We start from the raw sequence: 23,041 nt of genomic DNA, 5'->3' as shown, positions 1-23,041 counted from the left end.
TCCTAACAAATACCACACACCCACAACATGATTCATATATATGCTTGTGCTACTAACAATTTATGAACTTTACTATTAGATAGAAAATGTGACACGGTCTTGGACTTGGTGAACTGACACTTATATGTTTATGGTGGTTCTGAAGAAATCATTGCTTTCCCATTTATTTCTTTGAAGGACCACCTAGAAATGTGGCTGTCTCATCCAGAAAGGTAGACTGGCTACAATTCAGGGGCAGGCATGGGAAAGACATGAAAATTAGTACTGGGATGATGAGGGACAAAACTGAAGTGAAATTAAATGTAATACAGAGCAATGTGCAGACAACTCCTCAAACAACCCAGTGGGTGTACGAAGATTTCATGAAGCTATTCCAGTTCCCAAGATGCTTCAAACAAGTTGTTCTTCAGTGAGCAAAAATAACTCTAAAAATACATTGACTTGCCCTTTGACAAGCCTTATTGTGTCTAGATGGCAATCAAGCTTGTCAAAGAAGAAACAGAAATGCTTGTTAAGTATTTTCTCTAGCGCTTTCTATTTGTAACACAACCTGAAGAACAACTGGATCAAAACATATTGGGAACTGGAAATGCTCCAGTCCATCTTGGTTCACTCAGAAGTTTACTGCTATTCAAGAAGTTGCACTTATATATAGCACCCTGAATGGTTCTTGGAAGGCAGGAAAAGGCAAAACTTGTGGGGGGGGGACCCAAAGGATTTAGACATGCACTGCAGTTCTAAGCAACTTTCCAAACAAGGCCAATGAGGTCTATTCACGTTTCTGTAGCTTTTTTTTACTTCAGAACAGCACAGAAGAGGCTCTTCCAACTGCACACATGTTTCCCAGGCAGGTGTCCAGGGAAATCCTGTTCTAGAGGCAGGCTTTCTGCACTTACCAGAATTTGGGGTGGGTGGAGAACTTGTCTGGTTGCCCTGGGCCACCACATTGGTTGCATCCACCGCTGTCTTGGCTGCATAAATGTTAGCCTCCTCCTGGAACTTCCCCATGTTTTTCTTGTACCGGATTCTCTTGTTACCAAACCAGTTTGAGACCTGCAACAATAACTAAGTTAATGTGTGAACAAATTAGTGTATAGGCAGCTATCAACAGAAGAGAGGAGACAAAGATTGTTCCCAGAGTGTGCCAAATAAAGCCAAAACAAAAAAAATCCTTCCAGTGGCACCTTAAAGACCAACTAAGTTAGTTCTTGGTATGAGCTTTCGTGTGCATGCACACTTCTTCAGATACACTGAAACAGAAGTTGCCAGATCCTTCTATATAGTGAGAAGGTGGGGAGGGGTATTACTCAGAAGGGTGGTGATTGGCAGACAGCTGAGATGAACCTGTTGACGACTCTTAACGACTGCAATAGGTCTTACAGGAAAAAGCAAGGGGTGAGAAGGTGAGAAATGGCTTTGTCATGTATAATGAGATAAGAACCCAATGTCTTTGTTCAGGCCAGGTCTCTCCATGGTTTTAAGTTTGGTAATGAGTTGTAATTCAAGAGAAGCTGCTGAATTACAACTCATTACCAAACTTAAAACCATGGAGAGACCTGGCCTGAACAAAGACATTGGGTTCTTATCTCATTATACATGACAAAGCCATTTCTCACCTTCTCACCCCTTGCTTTTTCCTGTAAGACCTATTGCAGTCGTTAAGAGTCGTCAACAGGCTCATCTCAGCTGTCTGCCAATCACCCATTCCCACCACCCTTCTGAGTAATACCCCTCCCCACCTTCTCACTATATAGAAGGATCTGGCAACTTCTGTTTCAGTGTATCTGAAGAAGTGTGCTTGCACACAAAAGCTCATACCAAGAACTAACTTAGTTGGTCTTTAAGGTGCCACTGGAAGGATTTTTTTTTGTTTTGACTATGGCAGACCAACACGGCTACCTATCTGTAACTCAAAATAAAGCCATAATTCCAGTCTCTGGGTGCCCACACCAGCTGCTGACATTGGTCCATCTGCAGAATTGCAAATACTTTGGGACCAGCACGAATAGTGCTTTATACCAGTGTTTCCCAGCCTTGGATCTACAGCTGTTTTTGGACTACAATTCCCATCATCCCTGAGCACTGGTCCTGCTAGCTTGGGATGATGGAAGTTGTAGTCCAAAAACAGCTGGAGACCCAAGGTAGAGAAACACTGTTTTATACAATTCCTTTGTGGAATCGGATGCTAAAAGCTGAGGCAGCCAACTTCTTTGGCAAGTTTACTTATTTTATTTGATACATTTATATCTGGCAGAGAAGGGAAGATCTCTCAGGGTGGGAGAAGAAAGGAAAGCTCCCAGGTGAGAGCTGGGAGGGCTCACCTTTCTCTGGGTAGAACAACCTAAGAAGGAAGACTTTATATTATTATTTTCCTCTCTTTCTCTTTTGATTCTTTGTTTTTGTTTAGATTAGTTTGTTCTTTTATTGTAAAGTATTATGAAAAGTCTTAATAAAATCTTTTAAGAAAAACTTTCCTACTAACCGAAATGACAAATGATTGGCATAGGTCACTCTGTAAGCCAACAATTTTTATTTCAATCTGTATAGGCTCCAAAAGTTGTTCTTAACCAAATACAGCTTAATTTTTGTGGCAGAAAATTTCAACCCTGAAACCTGATGGATGTCAAGCAGAGATTGACTCAGTCTGCATGCTGCTACCAAGCTTTGCAAAATGGTGAAACTACAGGATAGCCGGCCAGAGCAGAAGAAAATTTCCAAAGGACAGAAGGTTGAGTGGCAAAGACTGACTCTATAAAAACATCCTGGTCAGGTTTGATTTTTCATTAAAGTAAAAAAAGAAAACAGAAAAGGCTTGAAAGAACTGGATTTGGTAATACTGTAAGAATGACTGAAAGGGAATCCAAAGTTTTATTTTGCTCACTAAGAGATTTTAAGGATTTCTTCTGTCAACAGTGAATTGATTTAAATCAATATGATTTAATCAAGAATTAAAGCCTAACACCAAGAGAAAAGACTTACAAAATCAAGCTTCCGGTGTTTACATCAGATATTTCTTTAAATGAAAACAAAAATCAAACTAATTACCTATATTAGGTAATTAAATATATTGCTTTACAAATAGAATTTACACTTCATAGGTACATTCCATGTAGGGTGGAACTCAACATTGTGCCAGCATGACTGTTCTATCTGGCAAGCAGAAATGCATCCCTGATGGAACAATCTCCCCTTTCCTCCCTGGCACCATGTTCAAGGTTCTCCCACCCCCACCCCCCACCCCTGAGTGGATTTAGGGGTGGGGCGGCAAGAGGAAGCCCTTGCACTGGCTTCTGGTAGTGCACTGGGTTACTTGAATCTAGACCATGGTTTTTTACAATTTTTAACTGTTGTTTTAGTCTTTTATACAATGATTAAACGTTTTCAAAAAGAAGAAAACTTACATGGAATTCTGCAAAATTTTGAAAACCTTTGTTTAAAGTCTACAGGATGCAATGGTCAGAAACAAGCATCTGCCTACACAAATGTTTGAAAAACAGGCAACCACATTCACTGGAGATGGACCACCCACCTGTGAGACTGTGATGCCTCCTTTCTTTGCTAGTTCTTCTTTGGCTTCTTCACTGGGGTAAGGGTTACTCAGGTGAGAATAAAAATACTCATTCAAGACTTCTGTTGCCTGCTTGCTGAAGTTCCGCCGCTTACGCCTGGGAACACATTGAAATTATTCATACAGTTGATGTCAGAGCACACTGTGTGCTGGCCCAAGGGCTTAAGGAAGAGCCAAGGAGGGCTGCAGGAAAGCACACGGTGGAAAGATTTTATCCAAATGGGAAGACGGAGTGAGCATGGCATGAGGTGTGTGTGTATATATATCTATATCTGGACTGAAAGGGCAGCCAAGATTAAGTAGACTGCTCTAAATACAATTAAAAATACTTACAAAGTGATATGACAGATTAAATCACTGATTACCCCCCAAACCTAAAGCACACTTTCCTGAAATTCAAGACAGAAAATTTTCAGATAACAGATAATACATTTGAGAGCAGGAATACACAAAGAACAAGGAACCATATCTCAGTGGCCGAACACATCCTTTACATACAGAAGTTCCTAGGCTCTGGCCCTCGCAATTCCAGTTTATTTATTTCGATTCTACCCTTGAATAAAACTCCCAGGGTGGCAGTGAAAACAATCAGTTAACTGGTGCTGAGAAATGGCCCCAACGAAGACCGTGGAAATCTGCTACTAAAATAGATAATGCTGGGTTAGATGGGTCAGTCTGGAGAAAGAGGATGACTCTTCCTACTGCAGAAGCATCTGGCAAAAGGTGGCTCTCCATACAGGAGGCAGATCCCAGGAAATCATAAAACTGGGCCTAAACTTGATGTTTCCAATGCAAGGTATATAAATGCAACTCGCATAATTAAAAATAGCAAACACCACAGTTCATGGGTGAATTTGCTGGATTGCACCCCAAACAGGATATTGTTAAACCATAGATGTCCCAGCACCTGCCAACCTAGCAGTTCGAAAGCATGCCAGTGCAAGTAGATAAATAGGTACCGCTGTGGCAGGAAGGTAAACAGTGTTTCCATGCACTCTGGTTTCTGTCACGGTGTCCCACTGCGCCAGAAGTGGTTTAGCGATGCTGACCACATGACCTGGAAAACTGTGGGTGGACACACGCCAGCTCCCTCAGCCTGAAGCAAGATAGGCGCCACAGCCCCATAACCTTTGACTCTACCGTCCAGGAGTCCTTTACCTTTTTACCTTTACCTAAACCATAGATGCTAATAGCTGCCAGTGTTTATTGTCTACGCATTGTATCAGGTTCAATATTGTATTTTCCCATTGTGCCCAGTGTCACACTTTGTACAGCCTTCTATGCCACCAAGACCCTGGACAAAAGAAGGCTCTCCCTTGAGGCTTGATCATGTATTACCTTGCATCCAGAAACCGTGAGCGCAGGATCATCACAGCCTCACAAGTGCTCTGTTTCAGCTGCATCTGAATGGTGCTGAACTTTCCATGAATTATATTCACCATGCGCTCAATTTCTTTGGGTGAAATTGGCCTCGTCCTGCTCTGTTCTCGGAGCAGGTTCATCACATGGGTGGTGAACTCACTGCAAGCCTGGAAATAAGAAGCAGAGAGGCATATTGTACTCAAGCAACGGTCACATTTAATTCAAAACTTATAAATAAATGGGAGTGATAATTACACAACAGACTAGACAAGGGGCAGATAACTTGGCATCACATGCAGTCTAAATATTAATACAAGATTATAATATGTAAAAATATACTTTAAGTGTCTTTGTGAGATTTAATATGTAGAAACAGCATATTCTGTAGTCTATGTTACACTGGTCTGTGGCAAAGAGGAATGCCCACCCAACGCTATAGACTCAGCCACATTTAATGCAACCAAGAACTAGAAAAGGTCATAATCCTGAAGCTACATAAAAGCTCACAAAAGGACACAAGACTGCAGCCTAAATGAATTTATGCCCCCAAACACTTTTACTTCTTCTTTCCTCCCCATCTAATATTTTTATTTGTTTTTACAAGTACAAATTTATAACAAAATTGTTTAACTAACCATACTCTGAGATTCTCTGAATCTCCAGACTTCCCTCCATCCCCTACATGGTTCCTTGTACCAATATTTACAACTACATATCAGTCTATTCTCCATAGTCTACTTTTACTTCAGCCCAGTCAAAAGTTGGGTGTATACTCCCTGCTCTGTGATCGCAAAGGAAAAACAATTGTTTTTAACTGAGAGGATAAAAACTCTTCCATGCAGAAAGATCACCTGTTCATATTTCTCTAGCTCAGAGTGGTATATCTGTCGGATCTGTGACAGCTTGGCCCTGTAGTCAGAGTGCTCAATGCTATTGTCATTTGGACAGCCACCTGAAGTTGCTGCTATGGCCGCAGGTCCTCCTCTTCCCCGCTTCTCCGGCCCGGAGACACCCTCTGCCAGCAACATGTTATCAAGTCTCATTAGCTGAGCATCAGGGGGATCTTCTTCCTGAATACCGCGTATACTTAACACTGGATAAATATAAATAGGGAGCAGAGGATTATTTCAGAAGCAGAGAAAACAAAGTACAGTGGTGCCCTGCAAGACGAATGCCTCGCAAGACGAAAAACTTGCTAGACGAAAGGGTTTTGCGGTTTTTGAGCTGCTTCGCAAGACAAATTTCCCTATGGGCTTGCTTCGCAAGACGAAAACGTCTTGCGTTTTTTGCAAGTTTGTTTCCTTTTTCTTAACACCGTTAATACAGTTGCGACTTGACTTCGAGGAGCAACTCACAGAACACGGTGTGGTAGCCTTTTTTGAGCTTTTTGGTGATTTTTGAAGCTTTTCCAAAACTTTTCCGACACCGTGCTTCGCAAGACGAAAAATTCGCTAGACGAAAAAACTCGCGGAACGAATTAATTTCGTCTTGCGAGGCACCACTGTAGGAGTTTATTTGCCCCATGATCTCTTTGCACATACAGTAACAACCATGACCTCAGAATGCATAGCACCCAAACAAAAGGCTAACAAAGATTGAATAATTTATTTATGCTTCATATGCAATTGCACTCAAAGGAGCGAGCTGAGGCTACAGAAGTGATGGCACATCTCCAGAAAAACAACAAAAAAGCAGGAAGACACATATGGTCAATAGCATCCCAAACTATTTGCATTTTCCATACAGAAGCACACATCGAACACATTCAAAGGCCAAGGGAGAGCATTAATGCAAACTTCAGCATGTGCAACAAATTCTTGACTATTTTATATTGTCATTTGGAACTCCTTCCTAAGCTTCCTTCTTGATATCTGAAGTCCTCTCTAAAGCCAAGTGTCTCAGAGGTTCACTTTTTAAAATGGAAGTGGTGTAGAGCAGTTTTGTGCCATTTCCTCGGCCAGAAGAAACCTGTAGCAGCCGTTGACTGCTATGTAGTACAAACTGACAGCTTCTTCCATGGGTGGAAAAACCCATATGCCCAGTAGACCCTGGAGCCTTTAAAAAAATGAGCCTGGAAAATACCGTATTTTTCACTCTATAAGGCGCACTTTTCCCCTCCTAAAAAGTAAGGGGAAATGTGTGTGCGTCTTATGGAGCGAATGCAGGCTGCGCAGCTATCGCAGAAGCCAGAACAGCAAGAGGAATCGCTGCGCAGCTCTAGCTTCTGGCTTAGCCCCACCTCCCGGAAAAGCCCCCAAGAACCACGCTCCCTTTAAAGAGCGGCGCATGTGTGCAGCTCTTGGGGGCTTTTCCCCGAGGAGGGAGAAGGGCAACCGTCACTGACGGGCTGCCCTTCTCCCTCCTTGGAGAAAAGCCTGCAAGCGCTCTAAGCACACGCTCTAAGCGGCTCGTGAAAGGGAGCGCCACACACACGCTCCGGGATGCATGCAGGCTCTGCTCAGCGCTCCCTTTAAAGAATATTTTTTTTTCTTGCATTCCCCCTCTAAAAACTAGGTGCGTCTTATGGTCAGGTGTGTCTTATGGAGCGAAAAATATGGTAGATGCTGAGGAGGGGGAAGGGGTTACATTTTCATTGCCCCTTTCCTCCAAGTAGTATACAAGATTCTCCCTCGTTCCAATTTATCTTCAGTAGTTTAAGGCAGGCATAGGCAAACTCAGCCCTCCAGATGTTTTGGGACTACAACTCCCATCATCCCTAGCTAACAGGACCAGTGGTCAGGGATGATGGGAATTATAGTCTCAAAACATCTGGAGGGCTGAGTTTGCCTATGCCTGGTCTAAGGTGACCCAACAGAGAGTTGTTAATGGAAACAGAGAACCAATTAAAATGGAAATACTTTAATGAAATCTGAGAGAATGTAACAGATTAGTTGCAATATTTTCAGTTAAATGAAATGTTTAACAATGATAAAAAGATAGGATTTGCGTATGAAATCTCAACTTTTCAGAGAGAAATAATAGAAAATGAAATGAAATTAATTTCTAAAATGTGAAATCTGTTGTTGGAATGGGAAACGAAGGATGAAGAGGTTAAGTCAGTCATGATTAAATGGGCACAAGGTGTGGGACATAATAGTCAGATGATGGAATGGGAAAAATTATGGAAGAATGATATAAAATTTACAGCATGTGTGGCGGTTAAAGAAAATTACATGAAAATGATGTATAGATGGTATCTAACTCAAGTTAAATTAGCAAAAAACGTATAAAACTAAGGAAAGCAAGTGTTACAAATGTAAAGTAGCAGAGGGGACATTTTTTAATTACTATATTATAAAGAAATATTGGGAAATGATTTATAATGAAATGAAGAAAATGTTTAGGATAACCTTTATTTAAAAAGCCAGAAGCTTTTTTAATAGTTATAATAGGAGTGGATCTACCAAGAGCACAAAAGAATCTGTTTACGTATCCAACAACGGCCACACAAATTTTACTAGCCCAACATTGGAAAGAAGAAGGTGTCCCATCTAAAGAAGATTGGCATGTTAAACTAATGGAATATGCTGAAATGGCAAAAATGACGATGAAATTAAGAGGAAGAGACGATAATGAATTTAAGGAAAAATGGAAGATGTTTATTGCATCTATACAGAAGCAATGTACACAGGTTAATGTTAGCAGGGTTTTAAGAATACTTGTAATATTGTAATAAATGGATAATAGATGATTTAAATATGTTAGAAACTTAATAATGGACATGCAGTATTTTGATAAATAATTGAACCAAGGAAGGGATTAGAGGGAAGTTAATTTGTTTTGTTTTTGTATTGTTACTGTTTTTTATGTCTGTTATTTTTGGAAAATTAATAAAATGTTACTAAAAAAAGGACAGAGGTTTGAAAAAGCGTCATCCCACATTGGTTGCTTTCTTTCATGTGTGTGCAGGCCAAGGTTGCTGCTTCATATTTCTCATTTAGTCCCTATGCCTCTCCTGCAGCCCCACACACTTCCCACCCTTACTCTCTGGGAGGTGGAATTGGGCTGCAAGAGAGGCAGGGCCTCAACACACTTCCCGCCTTTTCCACAATCCATCTTTCCTAGCCCAGGCAGAGCAGAGCACAGCGGCTGAGCAATGACAGGATCTCAGATAATGCAGATCACCTGGGACTCAGGAATAGCTCTGCCCAGAACATCAACTGGCAGGTTGTAGGAGTTGAATGGCTGTGAGCATTTGCAATGCCACCTGTTGCAGCAAAGCACCCAGTGTGTACACACCTGCATCCTAAATGCTAAATTCATCTCACCAGACCTGAAAGAAGCTCTCAGAAACTCATAAATAATTTTTATTAAATCCAAAAGATTTAACAGGATTCAAAAATTAGTCACAGGTTATAGTGTGGGCTTTTAATTGCATGGTAACTTAAGTTCCCATGTAAAAGAGCTTCCTTCATTCAGACAAAGCACTTTATTTTCCAAGGAAAGAATGGATTTGTCTCTGTTAATTAGCTGAGAGAACTGTTATCTTCATTAAATAGCCTCAAAAAATCACTTGAACCAAATTACTTTAATATTTATCAGTTAATTAATCAATTAAATGAGTAATAGTACAACAATAAATTGACTAAAAGAAACCTTTCCATTGGTTGGCAGCCCTAATTTTTATGAATGCTTTTAATGGACAATTCTCAGCCCCATAAACCCCTGAGAACCTGGGCAGCCACATCCACTAACATGCCATGGTTTGTTCTGATAGCTAATCATAACACTCTCTACATATTCATCAAAATGGAAAATAATTAGACTGAGCCAAGTGAAATTCCCATCATTTCTAATTAGCCCTTAATTAAAACACATCACAACCTAAGGTACTGAGGCCTCACTCAATATGCAAATGCAATCATTGCAATATATTTACATATCATTAATTAACATGCTGCGGTGCTGTAATGAACTGTACGAGAGCACCGGTGCCAAAACAAGAATGATATGCCATTTGTTAGGCTTGTTTTCCAATCCAGATTTTTCTCTTCCATGTAGCAACAGAGCAGCAGGGCTCATAGTCCTCTCTTATGATGGAACATTTGTGCTACTAGAGAGGAAAAACATATCTATTGATTAACTGAAATATTCAAGAAGCAGACAGAGGATGATCAAGCTGATTCAGCCAACTGAAGTTAAGCCTCGGCTGAAATGTCCAGTTCTCTTCAGGGACCAAGGAAGATAAAGTTCAACTAGTGTTAGGGAAAAGGCAACAAATGTCAACAAAAACAGCAGCACTGGCAAACAGTGGTTAAAGGTTTCACTCAAGAGAAACTGGAAGGAGAGAGGGAGCTCAGCGGTTGAGCTTAAGTGACAATGCTAATATTTAAGTCAGGCTTCCTCAACCTCGGCCCTCCAGATGTTTTTGGCCTACAACTCCCATGATCCCTAGCTGGCAGGACCAGTGGTCAGGGATGATGGGAATTGTAGTCTCAAAACATCTGGAGGGCCAAGGCTGAGGAAGCCTGATCTAAGTATTTGAATGGCAATCCTTAATTTGCTCATGTAGAACAAGTCGAGGCCTCTACAGGCCTGAGCGCCCAACCCCACTTACTTTGCACCGCAACACACCCTCTGATCCCAAGGACCTTATAATCTACCCTCAGATGCAAGATGAAATATTTTGGCCATGCAACTCCATTAAAATCAAGGAGGATGAGAGACAGGGAAGCATCCCTTCTGATTCCTCATCCTTAGTGCTACTAAGCAGCAGCAGCAGCAGCAGCAGCAGCTTTGGCAGAGTCTTCCCTTCCTTATAAACCTCAGCTGCTGCTATTAACACTGAGAAGAAGACAGTTTAATGAGCTAATTTCCATATCAGCAGCTCAAGTATTCTGGCTCCATCCAATGACTCAGTGTTGTCCTGGCTCAGTTCAGAATATGACCACAGCTAAAGGAGCTGCCAACTAAGATTTTACTGGAATATATTCCTATGCCTACTTGCTTGGGAGTAAGAAAGCATAGGATCAGGCTGCACATGCAAAAGCAACTAGAAACACTAATATGTGCTGCTGCTCCTCAAAGTGCATGGGCATACGTTCAAAGATACTTTCAGCATTAAAAAAAGAAGAACAGAAAGATGCTCTCAGGTCAAATCTAGAATGCAAACACACAATACAGTTAAAGCACGTGACTTCCCCCAAAGAACCCTGGGAATTGTAGTTAATGGTGCTGGGAATTGTAGGTAAAAGGTAAAGGTAAAGGAGCCCTGGACGGTTAAGCCCAGTCAAAGGCGACTCTGGGGTTGCGGCGCTCATCTCCCTGTTTGTCCACAGAAATGTCGTTTACCTTCCTGCTGCAGTGGTACCTATTTATCTACTTTCACTGGTGTGCTTTCGAATGGCTAGATTGGAAGGAGGTGGGACAGAGAAAGAGGAGTTCACCCCATCGTGGGGATTCAAACTGCTGACCTTCTGACCAGCAAGCCCAAGAGGCTCAGAGGTTTAGACCACAACGCAACCAGTGTTGGGAATTGTAGCTGAAAAGTATGATGTTACAAAAGGAACAAGACAGGGATGTCCCCTGTCACCATTATTGTTTATACTGGTTCCTTGAAGTTCTGGTGAACATTATAAGAGCAGAGGAAAGTATAAAAGTATAAAACCAAGTGGCTCGTTTTAAACTCAATAAAGTAAAAACTAAAATGTCGGTGAAAAATATGAATGTACAATTAAAAGAAAAATTACTACAGATCACAGAAATACGTGTGGGGAAGAAAATTGAATATTTAGGGTATGGTTAACTGCCAAAAATATAAATGTATTCAAAGACTATTACATACCTACATGGAAAGAAATTAAGAAGGATTTTGAAGTATGGGGAAGGATGAAATTATCATTTTGGGGTAGAATATCTGCTGCAAAAATGAATGTGAGGGGAGAGACTTCATCAGGCAAGGCCTTCTTCCACCTGCCTTGCTCCACCCTCCAGTCTCTGCTTCTCAATTTGTATTGTATTATTTTATGCACTGTGGCTTGCCATTGTTTTATTGATTGCAGTTTAGAAATTATTTAACCATTTGATAAGAAAGTCAATCTACGAGGTATGGGATAGGTACAAGAATATATTAGAACAAAGAACACCATGGTGGATTTCTCCATTGGAAGCAATCTCAGTTAAAAAAGTAAATATGAGAAGCAAGTGGGCCACCTATAAAGACTTGTTAAAAGAGGCAGGAGACCAATTAAAATTGAAAAAAATAGGATATTAGTGAATTGTTAACAACTGGATGCAGTATCATCAATTAAATGATGTTTTCAAGGTTGACAAAAAAAGGTTTCAATACGAGATCGAGGTTTGAAATAGATCTGTTGGAAAATAATGTGAAAGTTTTATCAAAAATGTACAAATTAATTTTAGAATGGAATAAAAAAAGATGAAGAAGTTAAGCCAGTGATGATACATTCGGCTAGAGACTTTGGATATAATATCCAACTTTCATCCTGGGAAAAGTTACAGAAAGAGGAAATAAAATTTACTACATGCTGTTCGTTGAAAGAAAGTAATATGAAAATGATATATCGTTGGTATCTAACACCGAGTAAAATTGCTAATGTGTACAAAACAAGTTCTAAACTTCTCTGCGACCCTTCCCCTCTGCAGGGAGGTGGGACCGATTCGGATGGTCGGCCCCGCCACTTAATGGATCCAATTGGCTTCCAGAGAGTGGTAGGGGATGTTTTATCCCAAGTTGATGGCCTTTCAGCTGATTCCCGCTGGAATGCGGAGTTAACCAGGGCTATTGACTATCTGGCTCCGAAGCGCCCTCTCCGGTTGCATGGGGCCTGGACAGCCCCATGGTTTCCCTGGAGCCGAGGGTGATGAAACAATAGTTGAGATGGCTAGAGCACCGGTGGTGGAAAACTCATTCCGAATTGGACTGGGCATGGGCTAGAGCTCAATGTCAAGTCTACCAAGTGGCAATGGCACCGGCGAAGAAGACCTTCTTCACCGCCTCCATTGCATCTGCAGAAAACAGCAGCAGGAGACTCTTTCAGGTGGTTCGAAATCTATCGGAACCACCTTCGTCACCGGGGCCTGGTAGGGACCCCAAGATCTCCTGCAATGCTTTTGCAAAGTTTTTTGCAGATATCAAGTCGCTCGGATTCAGAAGGAGGTAGACTCCACTGTGGGAGCAGGGCCGGGGCGGAAGAGTGCTAGAATCCTGACTAGTCATGTTAAAGGTAAAGGGACCCCTGACCGTTAGGTCCAGTCATGGCCGACTCTGGGGTTGCGGCGCTCATCTCGCTTTATTGGCCGAGGGAGCTGGCATACAGCTTCCAGGTCATGTGGTCAGCATGACTAAGCCGCTTCTGGCGAACCAGAGCAGCGCATGGAGACGCCGTTTACCTTCCCGCTGAAGTGGTACCTATTTATCTACTTGTACTTTAACATGCTTTCAAACTGCTAGGTTGGCAGGAGCAGGGACCAAGCAATGGGAGCTCATCCCGTTGCGGGGATTCGAACCGCTAACCTTCTGATCGGCAAGTCCTAGCCTCTGTGGTTTAACCCACAGCGCCACCCGTGTCCCTTCTAGTCATGTTACATGGGATCAATTCCAATCTGTCACCTCCGAGGATGTGGACAGGCTTGCTTGGACAAGTGAAACCAACCATCTGTCTCCTTAATCCTTGCCCATCCTGGGTAATAAAAGCGAGCTGGGGAGGGCTGGGCAATGGGCTCTGCGGGGTGGTGAATGCTTCCCTCTGCGAGGGAGACTTCCCAGACCCGCTGAAAGAGGCGGTCATTAAACAGCTTCTTAAAAAACATCTTTAGATCCGGCCAATATGGCCAACTATCGTCCAGTCTCAAATCTACCATTCTTGGGCAAGGTGATTGAGCGGGTGGTTGCTGAACAACTCCAAGCATGCCTGGAGGATGCAGACCACTTGGATCCCTTCCAATCGGGATTCAGGCCTCACCATGGGACTGAAACTACCTTGGTTGCGCTGGTTGATGATCTCCGGTGGGCTAGGGACAAAGGTGAAAGCTGTTTCCTAGTTCTGCTGGATCTCTCAGCAGCCTTTGACACCATCAACCATAACATCCTTCTGGACTGTCTAGAGGGGCTGGGAGCTGGGGGCACTGTCATACAGTGGTTCCGCTCCTTCCTCCTGGGCCATGTCCAGAAAGTGGTGTTGGGGGATGAGTGTTCAGACCCCTGGGCTCTCACTTCTGGGGTGCCTCAGGGCTCAGTCCTCTCCCCCATGCTTTTTAATATCTATATGAAGCTGCTGGGAGAGATCATCAGGGGGTTTGGGCTGGGTGTTCATCAGTATGCAGATGACACCCAGCTCTATCTCTCTTTTAAATCAGAACCAGTGAAGGCGGTGAATGTCCTGTGTGAGTGCCTGGAGGCAGTTGGAGGATGGATGGCGGCTAACAGATTGAGGATGAATCCTGACAAGACAGAAGTACTGTTTTGGGGGGACAGGGGGCGGGCAGCTAAAAGCATTGTTACACTGCTTTGACAAATTTTCTGCTAATGCACATTTTATGTCAAGGAAAAACATTACCTACACCACTGCAATTAAAAATGGAGCAGAATTTCAAAAGGGGCACACTATTGAACATAGCAATAATTACTGAAAATCCCTGACCCATCTCCGTACCATTAGTTATTGATTATTATTTTTTAAATGATATTTATTAAAGTTTCAGAAAAGGTTACAAAAATAAGAAAAAGAAAAGAGAAAATACAAAATACAGAAAAATAAAAACAATTAAAACAAATCAATCTTTCCATGTCTTGTCTTTCATTTACTTGTTTCCCTGACCTCCTCACAACTCCCTTTTTTGTATTCCAGTTCAGTTAGTTAATTCATCAAATCCTTTCCCTCTTTGTTTTTATCTTAATCCTTTATCTTAATATATTATAACTTTAGATTCTCACTTGTTAACAATCCATTTTTACATACTCCTTTGTAACATTGCTACTAAAACCACTTAACTACATTCCGACATCATTTTAACATTCATTAATTTTGCAGTATTTCTGTAAATAGTCTTTAAATTTCTTCCAATCTTCTTCCACCAACTCTTCTCCCTGGTCTCAGATTCTGCCAGTCATTTCCGCCAGTTCCATATAGTCCATCACCTTCATCTGCCATTCTTCCAGGGTGGGTAGATCCTGTGTCTTCCAATACTTTGCAATAAGTATTCTTGCTGCTGTTGTAGCATACATAAAGAAAGTTCTACAGTGGTACCCCGCAAGACGAACGCCTCGCAAGACGGAAAACCCGCTAGACGAAAGGGTTTTCCGTTTTGGAGGCGCTTCGCAAAACGAATTTCCCTATGGGCTTGCTTCGCAAGACGAAAGCTCATAGGGAAATCTCCGGGGACCTCTTTTAAATGCTAGCGGTGGGGAGCAAAGCCTTTCCCCCCCCTCCGGCCTTCAGAAGAGGTCCAGGAAGGCTGGCGGGGGCCGAAAGGCTTTGCTCCCCAGCGCCAGCATTTTAAAAGCAGTCCGGGATAGCAGGGAAGCGCTTCCCGCTATCCCGGACGGCTTTTGAAGGCAGGAGAGATCCGCGAAGCCTGGGCGCGCTGATGTCAGCGCGCGCAGGCTTCGGCGTGCCGGCAACTCTCCGCCAGCAGCGGCAGCGCTGCCGCTGCTGGCGGAGAGGTCCGCGAAGCCTTGGCCGGACAGCTTTTGAAGACAGGCGGGGGGGAGCAAAGACTTTCGCCCCCGCCAGCCTTCAGAAGAGGTCCAGGACCTCTTCTGAAGGCTGGCGGGGGGCAAAAGTCTTTGTCCCCCCTGCCTGCCTTCCCAGTGGCTTTTAAATCGCCCTGGACAGCGGAGAAGTCCTCCGCTGTCCCGGGGCGATTTTAAAATGCCGCCCGCCAGCATTTTAAGATAGCCCCGGACAGCGGAGAAGCCCTCCGCTGTCCCGGGGTTTTTTAAAATGCTGGGGGTGGGAAGAAAAGCCCTTGCCCCCCCCCAGCCTTCAGAAGAGGTCGGGGGACAGACTGTCCCTGGACCTGGTCTGAAGTCGGTTTCCCTAGGAACGCATTAATTGATTTTCAATGCATTCCTATGGGAAACTGTGCATCGCAAGACGAAAAACTCGCAAGAAGAAAAAACTTGCGGAACGAATTAATTTCGTCTTGCGAGGCACCACTGTATCCTTCTTTGGCACCAATTGGCCGACCATGCCCAGGAGAAAGGCCTCTGGTTTCTTCAGAAAGGTATATTTAAATACCTTTTTCATTTCATTATAGATCATCTCCCAGAAAGCCTCAATATTTGGGCACGTCCACCAAAGGTGAAGGAATGTACCTTCAGTTTCTTTACATTTCCAACATTTATTATCGGGCAAATGATAGATTTTTGCAAGCTTGACTGGTGTCATGTACCACCTGTAAATCATTTTCATAATATTCTCTCTTAAGGCATTACATGCCGTGAACTTCATACCTGTGGTCCATAACCGTTCCCAGTCAGCCATCATAATGTTATGTCCAACATCTTGTGCCCATTTAATCATAGCAGATTTCACTGTTTCATCCTGAGTATTCCATTTCAACAGAAAGTTATACATCTTTGACAGAGTCTTAGTTTTGGGATCTAACAGTTCTGTTTCCAATTTTGATTTTTCCACCTGGAAGCCAATTTTCTTGTCCAAATTGTATGCCTCCATTATTTGATAATAATGAAGCCAATCTCGCACTTTGTTTTTTAGTTTTTCAAAGCTCTGCAATTTCAATTTATCTCCCTCTTGTTCCAGAATTTCCCAATATTTCGGCCATTTGGCCTCCATATTGAGCTTTTTCTGAGCCTTCACTTCCATCGGTGACAACCACCTTGGGGTTTTATTTTCAAGTAGGTCCTTATATCTTATCCAGACATTAAACAATACTTTCCTGACAATATGGTTTTTAAATGCTTTATGTGCTTTGACCTTATCATACCACAAATATGCATGCCACCCAAATACATTGTTGAAACCTTTTAGATTCAAAATGTCTGTGTTTTCAAGAAGTACCCATTCTCTCAGCCAGCAAAACGCTGCTGATTCATAATAAAGTTTAAGGTCTGGCAGGGCAAATCCACCTCTTTCTTTTGCATCCGTTAGTATTTTAAATTTTATTCTAGGCTTCTTGCCCTGCCAGACAAATCTAGAAATATCTCTCTGCCACTTCTTGAAACAGTCCATTTTATCCAAAGTTTGCAGTGTTTGAAACAAAAGCAACATTCTTGGCAATACATTCATTTTTATCGCAGTGATACGGCCTAGCAATGAAAGCTTCAAATTTGACCAAATTTCTAAATCTTTTTTCACTTCCGTCCAGCCTTTTTCAGTTATCTTTAAATAAATTCACATTCTTAGCTGTCATATTAACCCCCAGGTATTTCACTTTCTTAACCAATGTTAAACCTGTCTCCTTCTGAAACCTCTCTCTCTCAATCACTATTAGATTTTTCTCTAAAACCTTGGTTTTTAACTTATTCAGCTTAAATCCTGCGACCTGACCAAATTCTTGAATCAGTTCCAATACTCTTTTAGTACTAGATTCTGGCTCAATACTAAGTCAGTCTGCAAATGCTTTCAATTTGTACTGTTTGGCTCCGACTTGTATACCCTTAACCAATTGGTCCCTTCTAATCATATTTAAGAGGACCTCCAGGACCGATATAAAAAGCAATGGGGAAATTGGGCAACCTTGTCGTGTCCCTTTCTCTATCTTAAATTCCTCCATCACCACATTGTTAACAATTAGTGTGGCCTTTTGTTCAGAATATATTGCACTTATACCATTTCCAAAACCTTGACCAACCCCCATCCCCTGTAGGTTCTTATTCATAAAACTCCAGGAAATACTGTCAAAAGCTTTCTCCGCGTCCACAAATATCAAAACTGCCTTGGTATTAATATTCACTTGTAATTTTTCTAAAATTTTAATTATATTTCTCGTATTATCAGACAAGTGTCTACCCGGGAGAAAGCCTGCTTTATCTTTATGTATCTCTTCCACTAGTACTTTTTTTAACCTTTTAGCCAAAAGATCTGCAAAAATTTTATAATCCACATTAAGTAGAGCTATGGGGCGGTAATTCTTAAGCTGTGTCTTCTCAGACTCAGTTTTCGGTATAAGTGTAATGTAAGCTTCTTCCCCCGACTCTGGTGCTTTTTTCCCTTCCAAAATTTCATTACAAACTTCCTTTAGTGGTTGTATTATCCAGTTTTTCAAAGATCTATAGTATCTTGAAGTTAACCTTTTTTGAGATGACTGACATGTGAAAAGGATCTAGGAGTCTTGGTTGACCACAAACTTGACATGAGCCAACAGTGTGACGCGGCAGCTAAAAAAGCCAATGCAATTCCGGGCTGCATCAATAAGAGTATAGCATCTAGATCAAGGGAAGTAATAGTGCCACTGTATTCTGCTCTGGTCAGACCTCACCTGGAGTACTGTGTCCAGTTCTGGGCACCACAGTTCAAGAAGGACACTGACAAACTGGAACGTGTCCAGAGGAGGGCAACCAAAATGGTAAAAGGCCTGGAAACGATGCCTTATGAGGAACGGCTAAGGGAGCTGGGCATGTTTAGCCTGGAGAAGTGGAGGTTAAGGGGTGATATGATAGCCATGTTCAAATATATAAAAGGATGTCATATAGAGGAGGGAGAAAGGTTGTTTTCTGCTGCTCCAGAGAAGCGGACACGGAGCAATGGATCCAAACTGCAAGAAAGAAGATTCCACCTAAACATGGAATTTGCTGCCAAGGAGTGTGGTGGAGTCTCCTTCTTTGGAGGTCTTTAAGCAGAGGCTTGACAACCATATGTCAGGAGTGCTCTGATGGTGTTTCCTGCTTGGCAGGGGGTTGGACTCGATGGCCCTTGTGGTCTCTTCCAACTCTATGATTCTATGATTCTAAACCAATGACAAACATTACCATACAGTACTTGGTTTAAAACCCAGTAGTTCTGGTAAGGTTCATGTTGCCATTTCTGCCTTAGCACCAACTTCTGCAATTATTCCAGAACTCTTCCTCTTCAATAAAGGCAGTGGTCTGAGGGCAAAGGGGGATGCCAAGAACCTTTATATTCAAGGATCAGGGCACTCTTAGGACCCCTCCAACAAACGTGAATAATGTCAAGTGCCCTTGTTGATCAGCAGTCTGTCTTAAAATTAGAAAAAAGTCAAAACACAAGAGGTGGCCTAGAATATATACTAGAATATATACTCTGCACATAGTGGCAGAGAATCACCACATTTAGTGAGAGAAACACCAGTTTTTCTCATAGTTTACCATTGGTTCTTGCAAGCATGCGGGCACTTGACTGAAGAGAAAAGGGAAGAGGAGAGCACAAACAGAAGGTCCAATATTTGAAACTAATTCAGAACTGAGAACAAGCTTGTGACCCTTGATCGTTAAAACAGAGCCTCAACCCTGATGCTACACAATGACCAGGTCTTTGTTTGCTTGAAGCAGTAACATCTGCTCCCCATAATTTAAATAAGGAACAGACAGGCCATCAGACATTCAAAAACCTATGAGACCTAAATAAATCCGACGTAACTATGGGGCTGCAATCCCTTGGTACAAATATGTTCAACTTGAAATGAATTTCAACTTGCACATTTTAAAAGATGCAAACTGCACACCCAGAAAGGCAAATCCCACCAGGAAACACATTTCATTAAGCAGAGTTTGCGAATCCATGCTCTTTCAGCTGCAGAAAGGGAGAGAACAAACCCAGTAAAAGATAAAACAGGCAGCATTCTCCCAGTTCTGTAAAGCTATGTTACAATAAAGGCCAACTGCTGTTAAAAGAAAACAGAATATGCTACCCATAGAGCAAGCGTGCCCAGGTTGCTCTTTGCAATGTTTCCTAAGCCTTTTCTAGCCCAGGAAATATCACTGTAACCAATAGCATATATCTGTAGTTACTAGAGTAAAACCCACAAAGAGCAGCCTCTTCTCCTAGTCTTTCCATTACTTTGAACACGTATAGTTACAGGCCTGGGTTATGCGACATAAAAAAAATAAAAAATCTTAAGTTACTGAAAATCTAGTCACTAAAACCTTGAATGAGCAATTGATTTCTGAGCATCAGGGATGTGTTTCTAATTCGTATCATATACAGAAAGCAAATGTAACCAAGGATAGAGACAGACACTAGCTTTCAAAAGGGCTGAAGGAGGTATAATTCTTCATTTTCCATTACACTGTTTTCTTTTATCCCCTTGCTGTCTATGGTCAAACAGGCTTTGAAGAACTTAAACAACCTGCAAAACCTATCAACTGGGAGGACAGAAGGATGAGTGTTCTAACAGAGGGAATAATACAACTAACACATACACTCCAGCCTAAAAGAATAAACTGTCAGCTGAGAAGCTGCTGTGTCCCATCTCACCCCAGCCGGAGTCAACAGTATCAGGCAAGTTACTCTCTCTCACAGCCTCTGTAATATAGGGATAATAAGGCTGGCTTACTTTACGTAGCTTGTGTAAGGATTAATGAATTACCGTGTAATGTAGAATGAACACAGTGCTATTATTAATTATTGTTAGGGAAAGACCTCTTTAAATATTATGTCTTTATTATTGTTTTCTCCACTATTATCATGTAAATAGGTGTGGCTTCATCGAACTTTAAGCTGCACTGAAGAAAGGAAAAGCTTCCCCACTTCAACTAAAAAAAGGTGTGTGGACAAAGAAATGGTTAAACTGGGCAGTAAAACTGTCACCATTGAGTGGAGATTATCACAGACTTCTGCCTTCCCACAGAACTTTCCACCTAATCCTCTCCTTTGCTTTGATTGTAAAAAAAATCTCAAAACACAACCAGACAGCACAACCCCATCATGACCACAAGACAATCGCCTGAGACAACCCATTTGGGGATTCACTGAGTGTGACAGAGTGTGAGACAGAGAGAGCTGACCCACTAGGCACCATCAGTTTGCACCCATGCAAATTACACTGAAATGAACAGCGCCTGAGCAAGAAGAGCTCAGCCATACCCTTTCACCACTCCCCACAAATAAAGGCAGTCGAGTTTCCCGCATTTGGGGAAATCGCAGGGGTCAGCACACCCACAGTGCAGTGGAGGAGCCTCACCCTGGGAAAACCTCCTTCATGATCAAGGAAGCTCCCCTGCCAGGTAAGGATACCACTCCTGTTCATCTGAGGGAGGCTTGTGCAACACTGAAACACAAGGATGTAGTGTCTGTGGGTCCAAGAGACTAAAGAGTCAAAATCAGAAACTATATCCATTATTGGGTGAGCAGGTGCAAAGAAGGACAAAGGCCCTGTACCTTTGGCCATTGTGCAAAAGTGAGAGTTTCAGAAGGTACAGCTTCTCTCACTCCTGCTTTACTAAACGCTCCTGCTAACATCCCCTCTTCGACACAATTATTTGAAGTAAAGAAGCCCTGGCTACTTTTGCATTTGGTCCATATACCAAGATCACTTGCATGTTAATCCTGTACAGATGGGAGACGATCCCAACCACAGTCCTAACCCTGCAGGTAGCCACTTGCTTGCGGGCAAACAAAAATTTCTTCTAGGTGAAGAGTTTGCCAGATCTACTGCTCATGCCTCGCTCTGGCATACAGGAATATGGAGACAGGCTGGAAAATATGTTGTACTCATCTGCAAGCATGCATGAATTATTTACTGAAAAGGCAAAGAACAGTGTATAGTTCACATGAATTTTAGAAGACTGCCCGCCAGTCCAGGCTGACAGTCAACATTATCTGCCATTCACAGATCTTTGTGTCATGACATCTACGATTGCTGTAATGGTTGCATGCCAGACCCAGCATAAAAAGCATCACCTGCCATTACCAAGCTGATTATGTTATTCTGAATATTATGCAAATTACATTCATTATGCAGAAATTAAATTATACAAATTAGCCACAGCTCTCTAGAGCAAGACATTTCCACTGTGGTCTTCCGTGTTCAACAAGTTGCCTATCCCATAAAAGAGGTTTGTCTACAATCAACTCGGAAGAATAAATGCAATACGGAGGTCATCAAAGTAGAAAGAAATATTGAGAAATGAATGGTGTTTGTCACCAAATAGCTGATAACACTGGGTGGCTTCAAGCAAAAGCCATTCACTTCTAGAAAGTTAGCATGAAGGGAGGATGATGTTAGCCCTTGATATCTTGGCTAATGAGAAATGTAGCATACATGTAGCATGGGGGGTGTATGTGTTTAAATAGTCAAACAGCCATCCTTCATCTTTTTTTAGTACATACACTAGTTCAAACAACATACAAGTATTTTACAAGAATGCCTGGATATTTTCAATTTACTAATTTAGGTCACAAGCCTACACAGAAAGTTTGGCTGCTAAAATCCTAATGAAGCCAATGGGTTTAAACAGCGACTCTCTGAAGAAATGTACCCCAAAGTCTGTTCTGTTTTGTTTTCTAAATTGCTCCTATTTCTTTTCTCTTTTCTTCTTATTTGTGTGTCATCTTAACACTGTGCACTTGTAATTATGTATTTTTTATCTTTCCATAAAGAAAGGACATGTACCCTGAAGTCTCACTGATATCAGCTTGTGGCTGGAAGGCTACAGTGCATTAATGGTAAATTTAGCACTTAAAGACAGTTGCAGCAGCCCATGTGCCAGAAAGATTACTTTTCAGAAATGAATTTTGTATAAAAATACCAACACACCTGTTTTTTCTTTAATATCGCATAGCACGCTGAAGAGAGCAGGTTTCATTCGGTGGCAATTCAAGGCATGTTTCCTGAAAAGGAGGAGGGGGAAACAGGATGAATGGCAAAGGAATATAACAGATAAGAAAAAGAAAAAGGTATAACAAAGAAACAGGCAAAACATTCCATTCAAAAGCCACAGTCCACATTGCACCAGAAAATTGCTCTGCAAGGTTCATTTACAGTCTGAAATGCCCTATTGCCTATACTAGCTAAGCACAAGGAAAGTTAAACTTGCATAATTATACAGATGCTTGTGTATTTTAAGAGCATATGGGAAGCCTCAAGGCTGTATTCCACATTAGCATTCTTGCACTTCCTTTAACAAGGCAGCCTGCTTCAAAATGAGGAACGCTATGTAAAACCACAAAAGGAATATTTAAGCATCCTGCTGCTTAACTCTGCACCAGCAAAGCCACAGAACTGTCA

The 23,041-nt window shown here is 42.0% G+C and overlaps 1 protein-coding gene across 4 annotated transcripts in view; it reads right to left on the bottom strand.

Annotated features, from left to right (window-relative positions):
- The window catches only part of PBX4 (PBX homeobox 4), a 39,346-nt gene that overhangs the window by 3,316 nt on the left and 12,989 nt on the right, over nucleotides 1-23,041 (bottom strand). For all 4 annotated transcript variants that reach the window (XM_083486721.1, XM_083486720.1, XM_083486723.1 and 1 more), the window contains exons 2-6: nucleotides 22,571-22,644; nucleotides 5,782-6,023; nucleotides 4,907-5,097; nucleotides 3,530-3,665; nucleotides 897-1,053 (exon numbers count right to left, since the gene is read on the bottom strand). In XM_083486721.1, coding sequence (XP_083342847.1) covers nucleotides 897-1,053; nucleotides 3,530-3,665; nucleotides 4,907-5,097; nucleotides 5,782-6,023; nucleotides 22,571-22,644 — 800 coding nt within the window. The remainder of the gene's footprint in view (nucleotides 1-896; nucleotides 1,054-3,529; nucleotides 3,666-4,906; nucleotides 5,098-5,781; nucleotides 6,024-22,570; nucleotides 22,645-23,041) is intronic.

This window comes from Podarcis liolepis (assembly GCF_965112155.1).
Source record: "Podarcis liolepis genome assembly, chromosome: 2".
Taxonomy (NCBI): Eukaryota; Metazoa; Chordata; class Lepidosauria; order Squamata; family Lacertidae; genus Podarcis; species Podarcis liolepis.
Note: the sequence above shows the minus strand (reverse complement) of the source record. Positions and strands in the feature narration are given on the sequence as shown.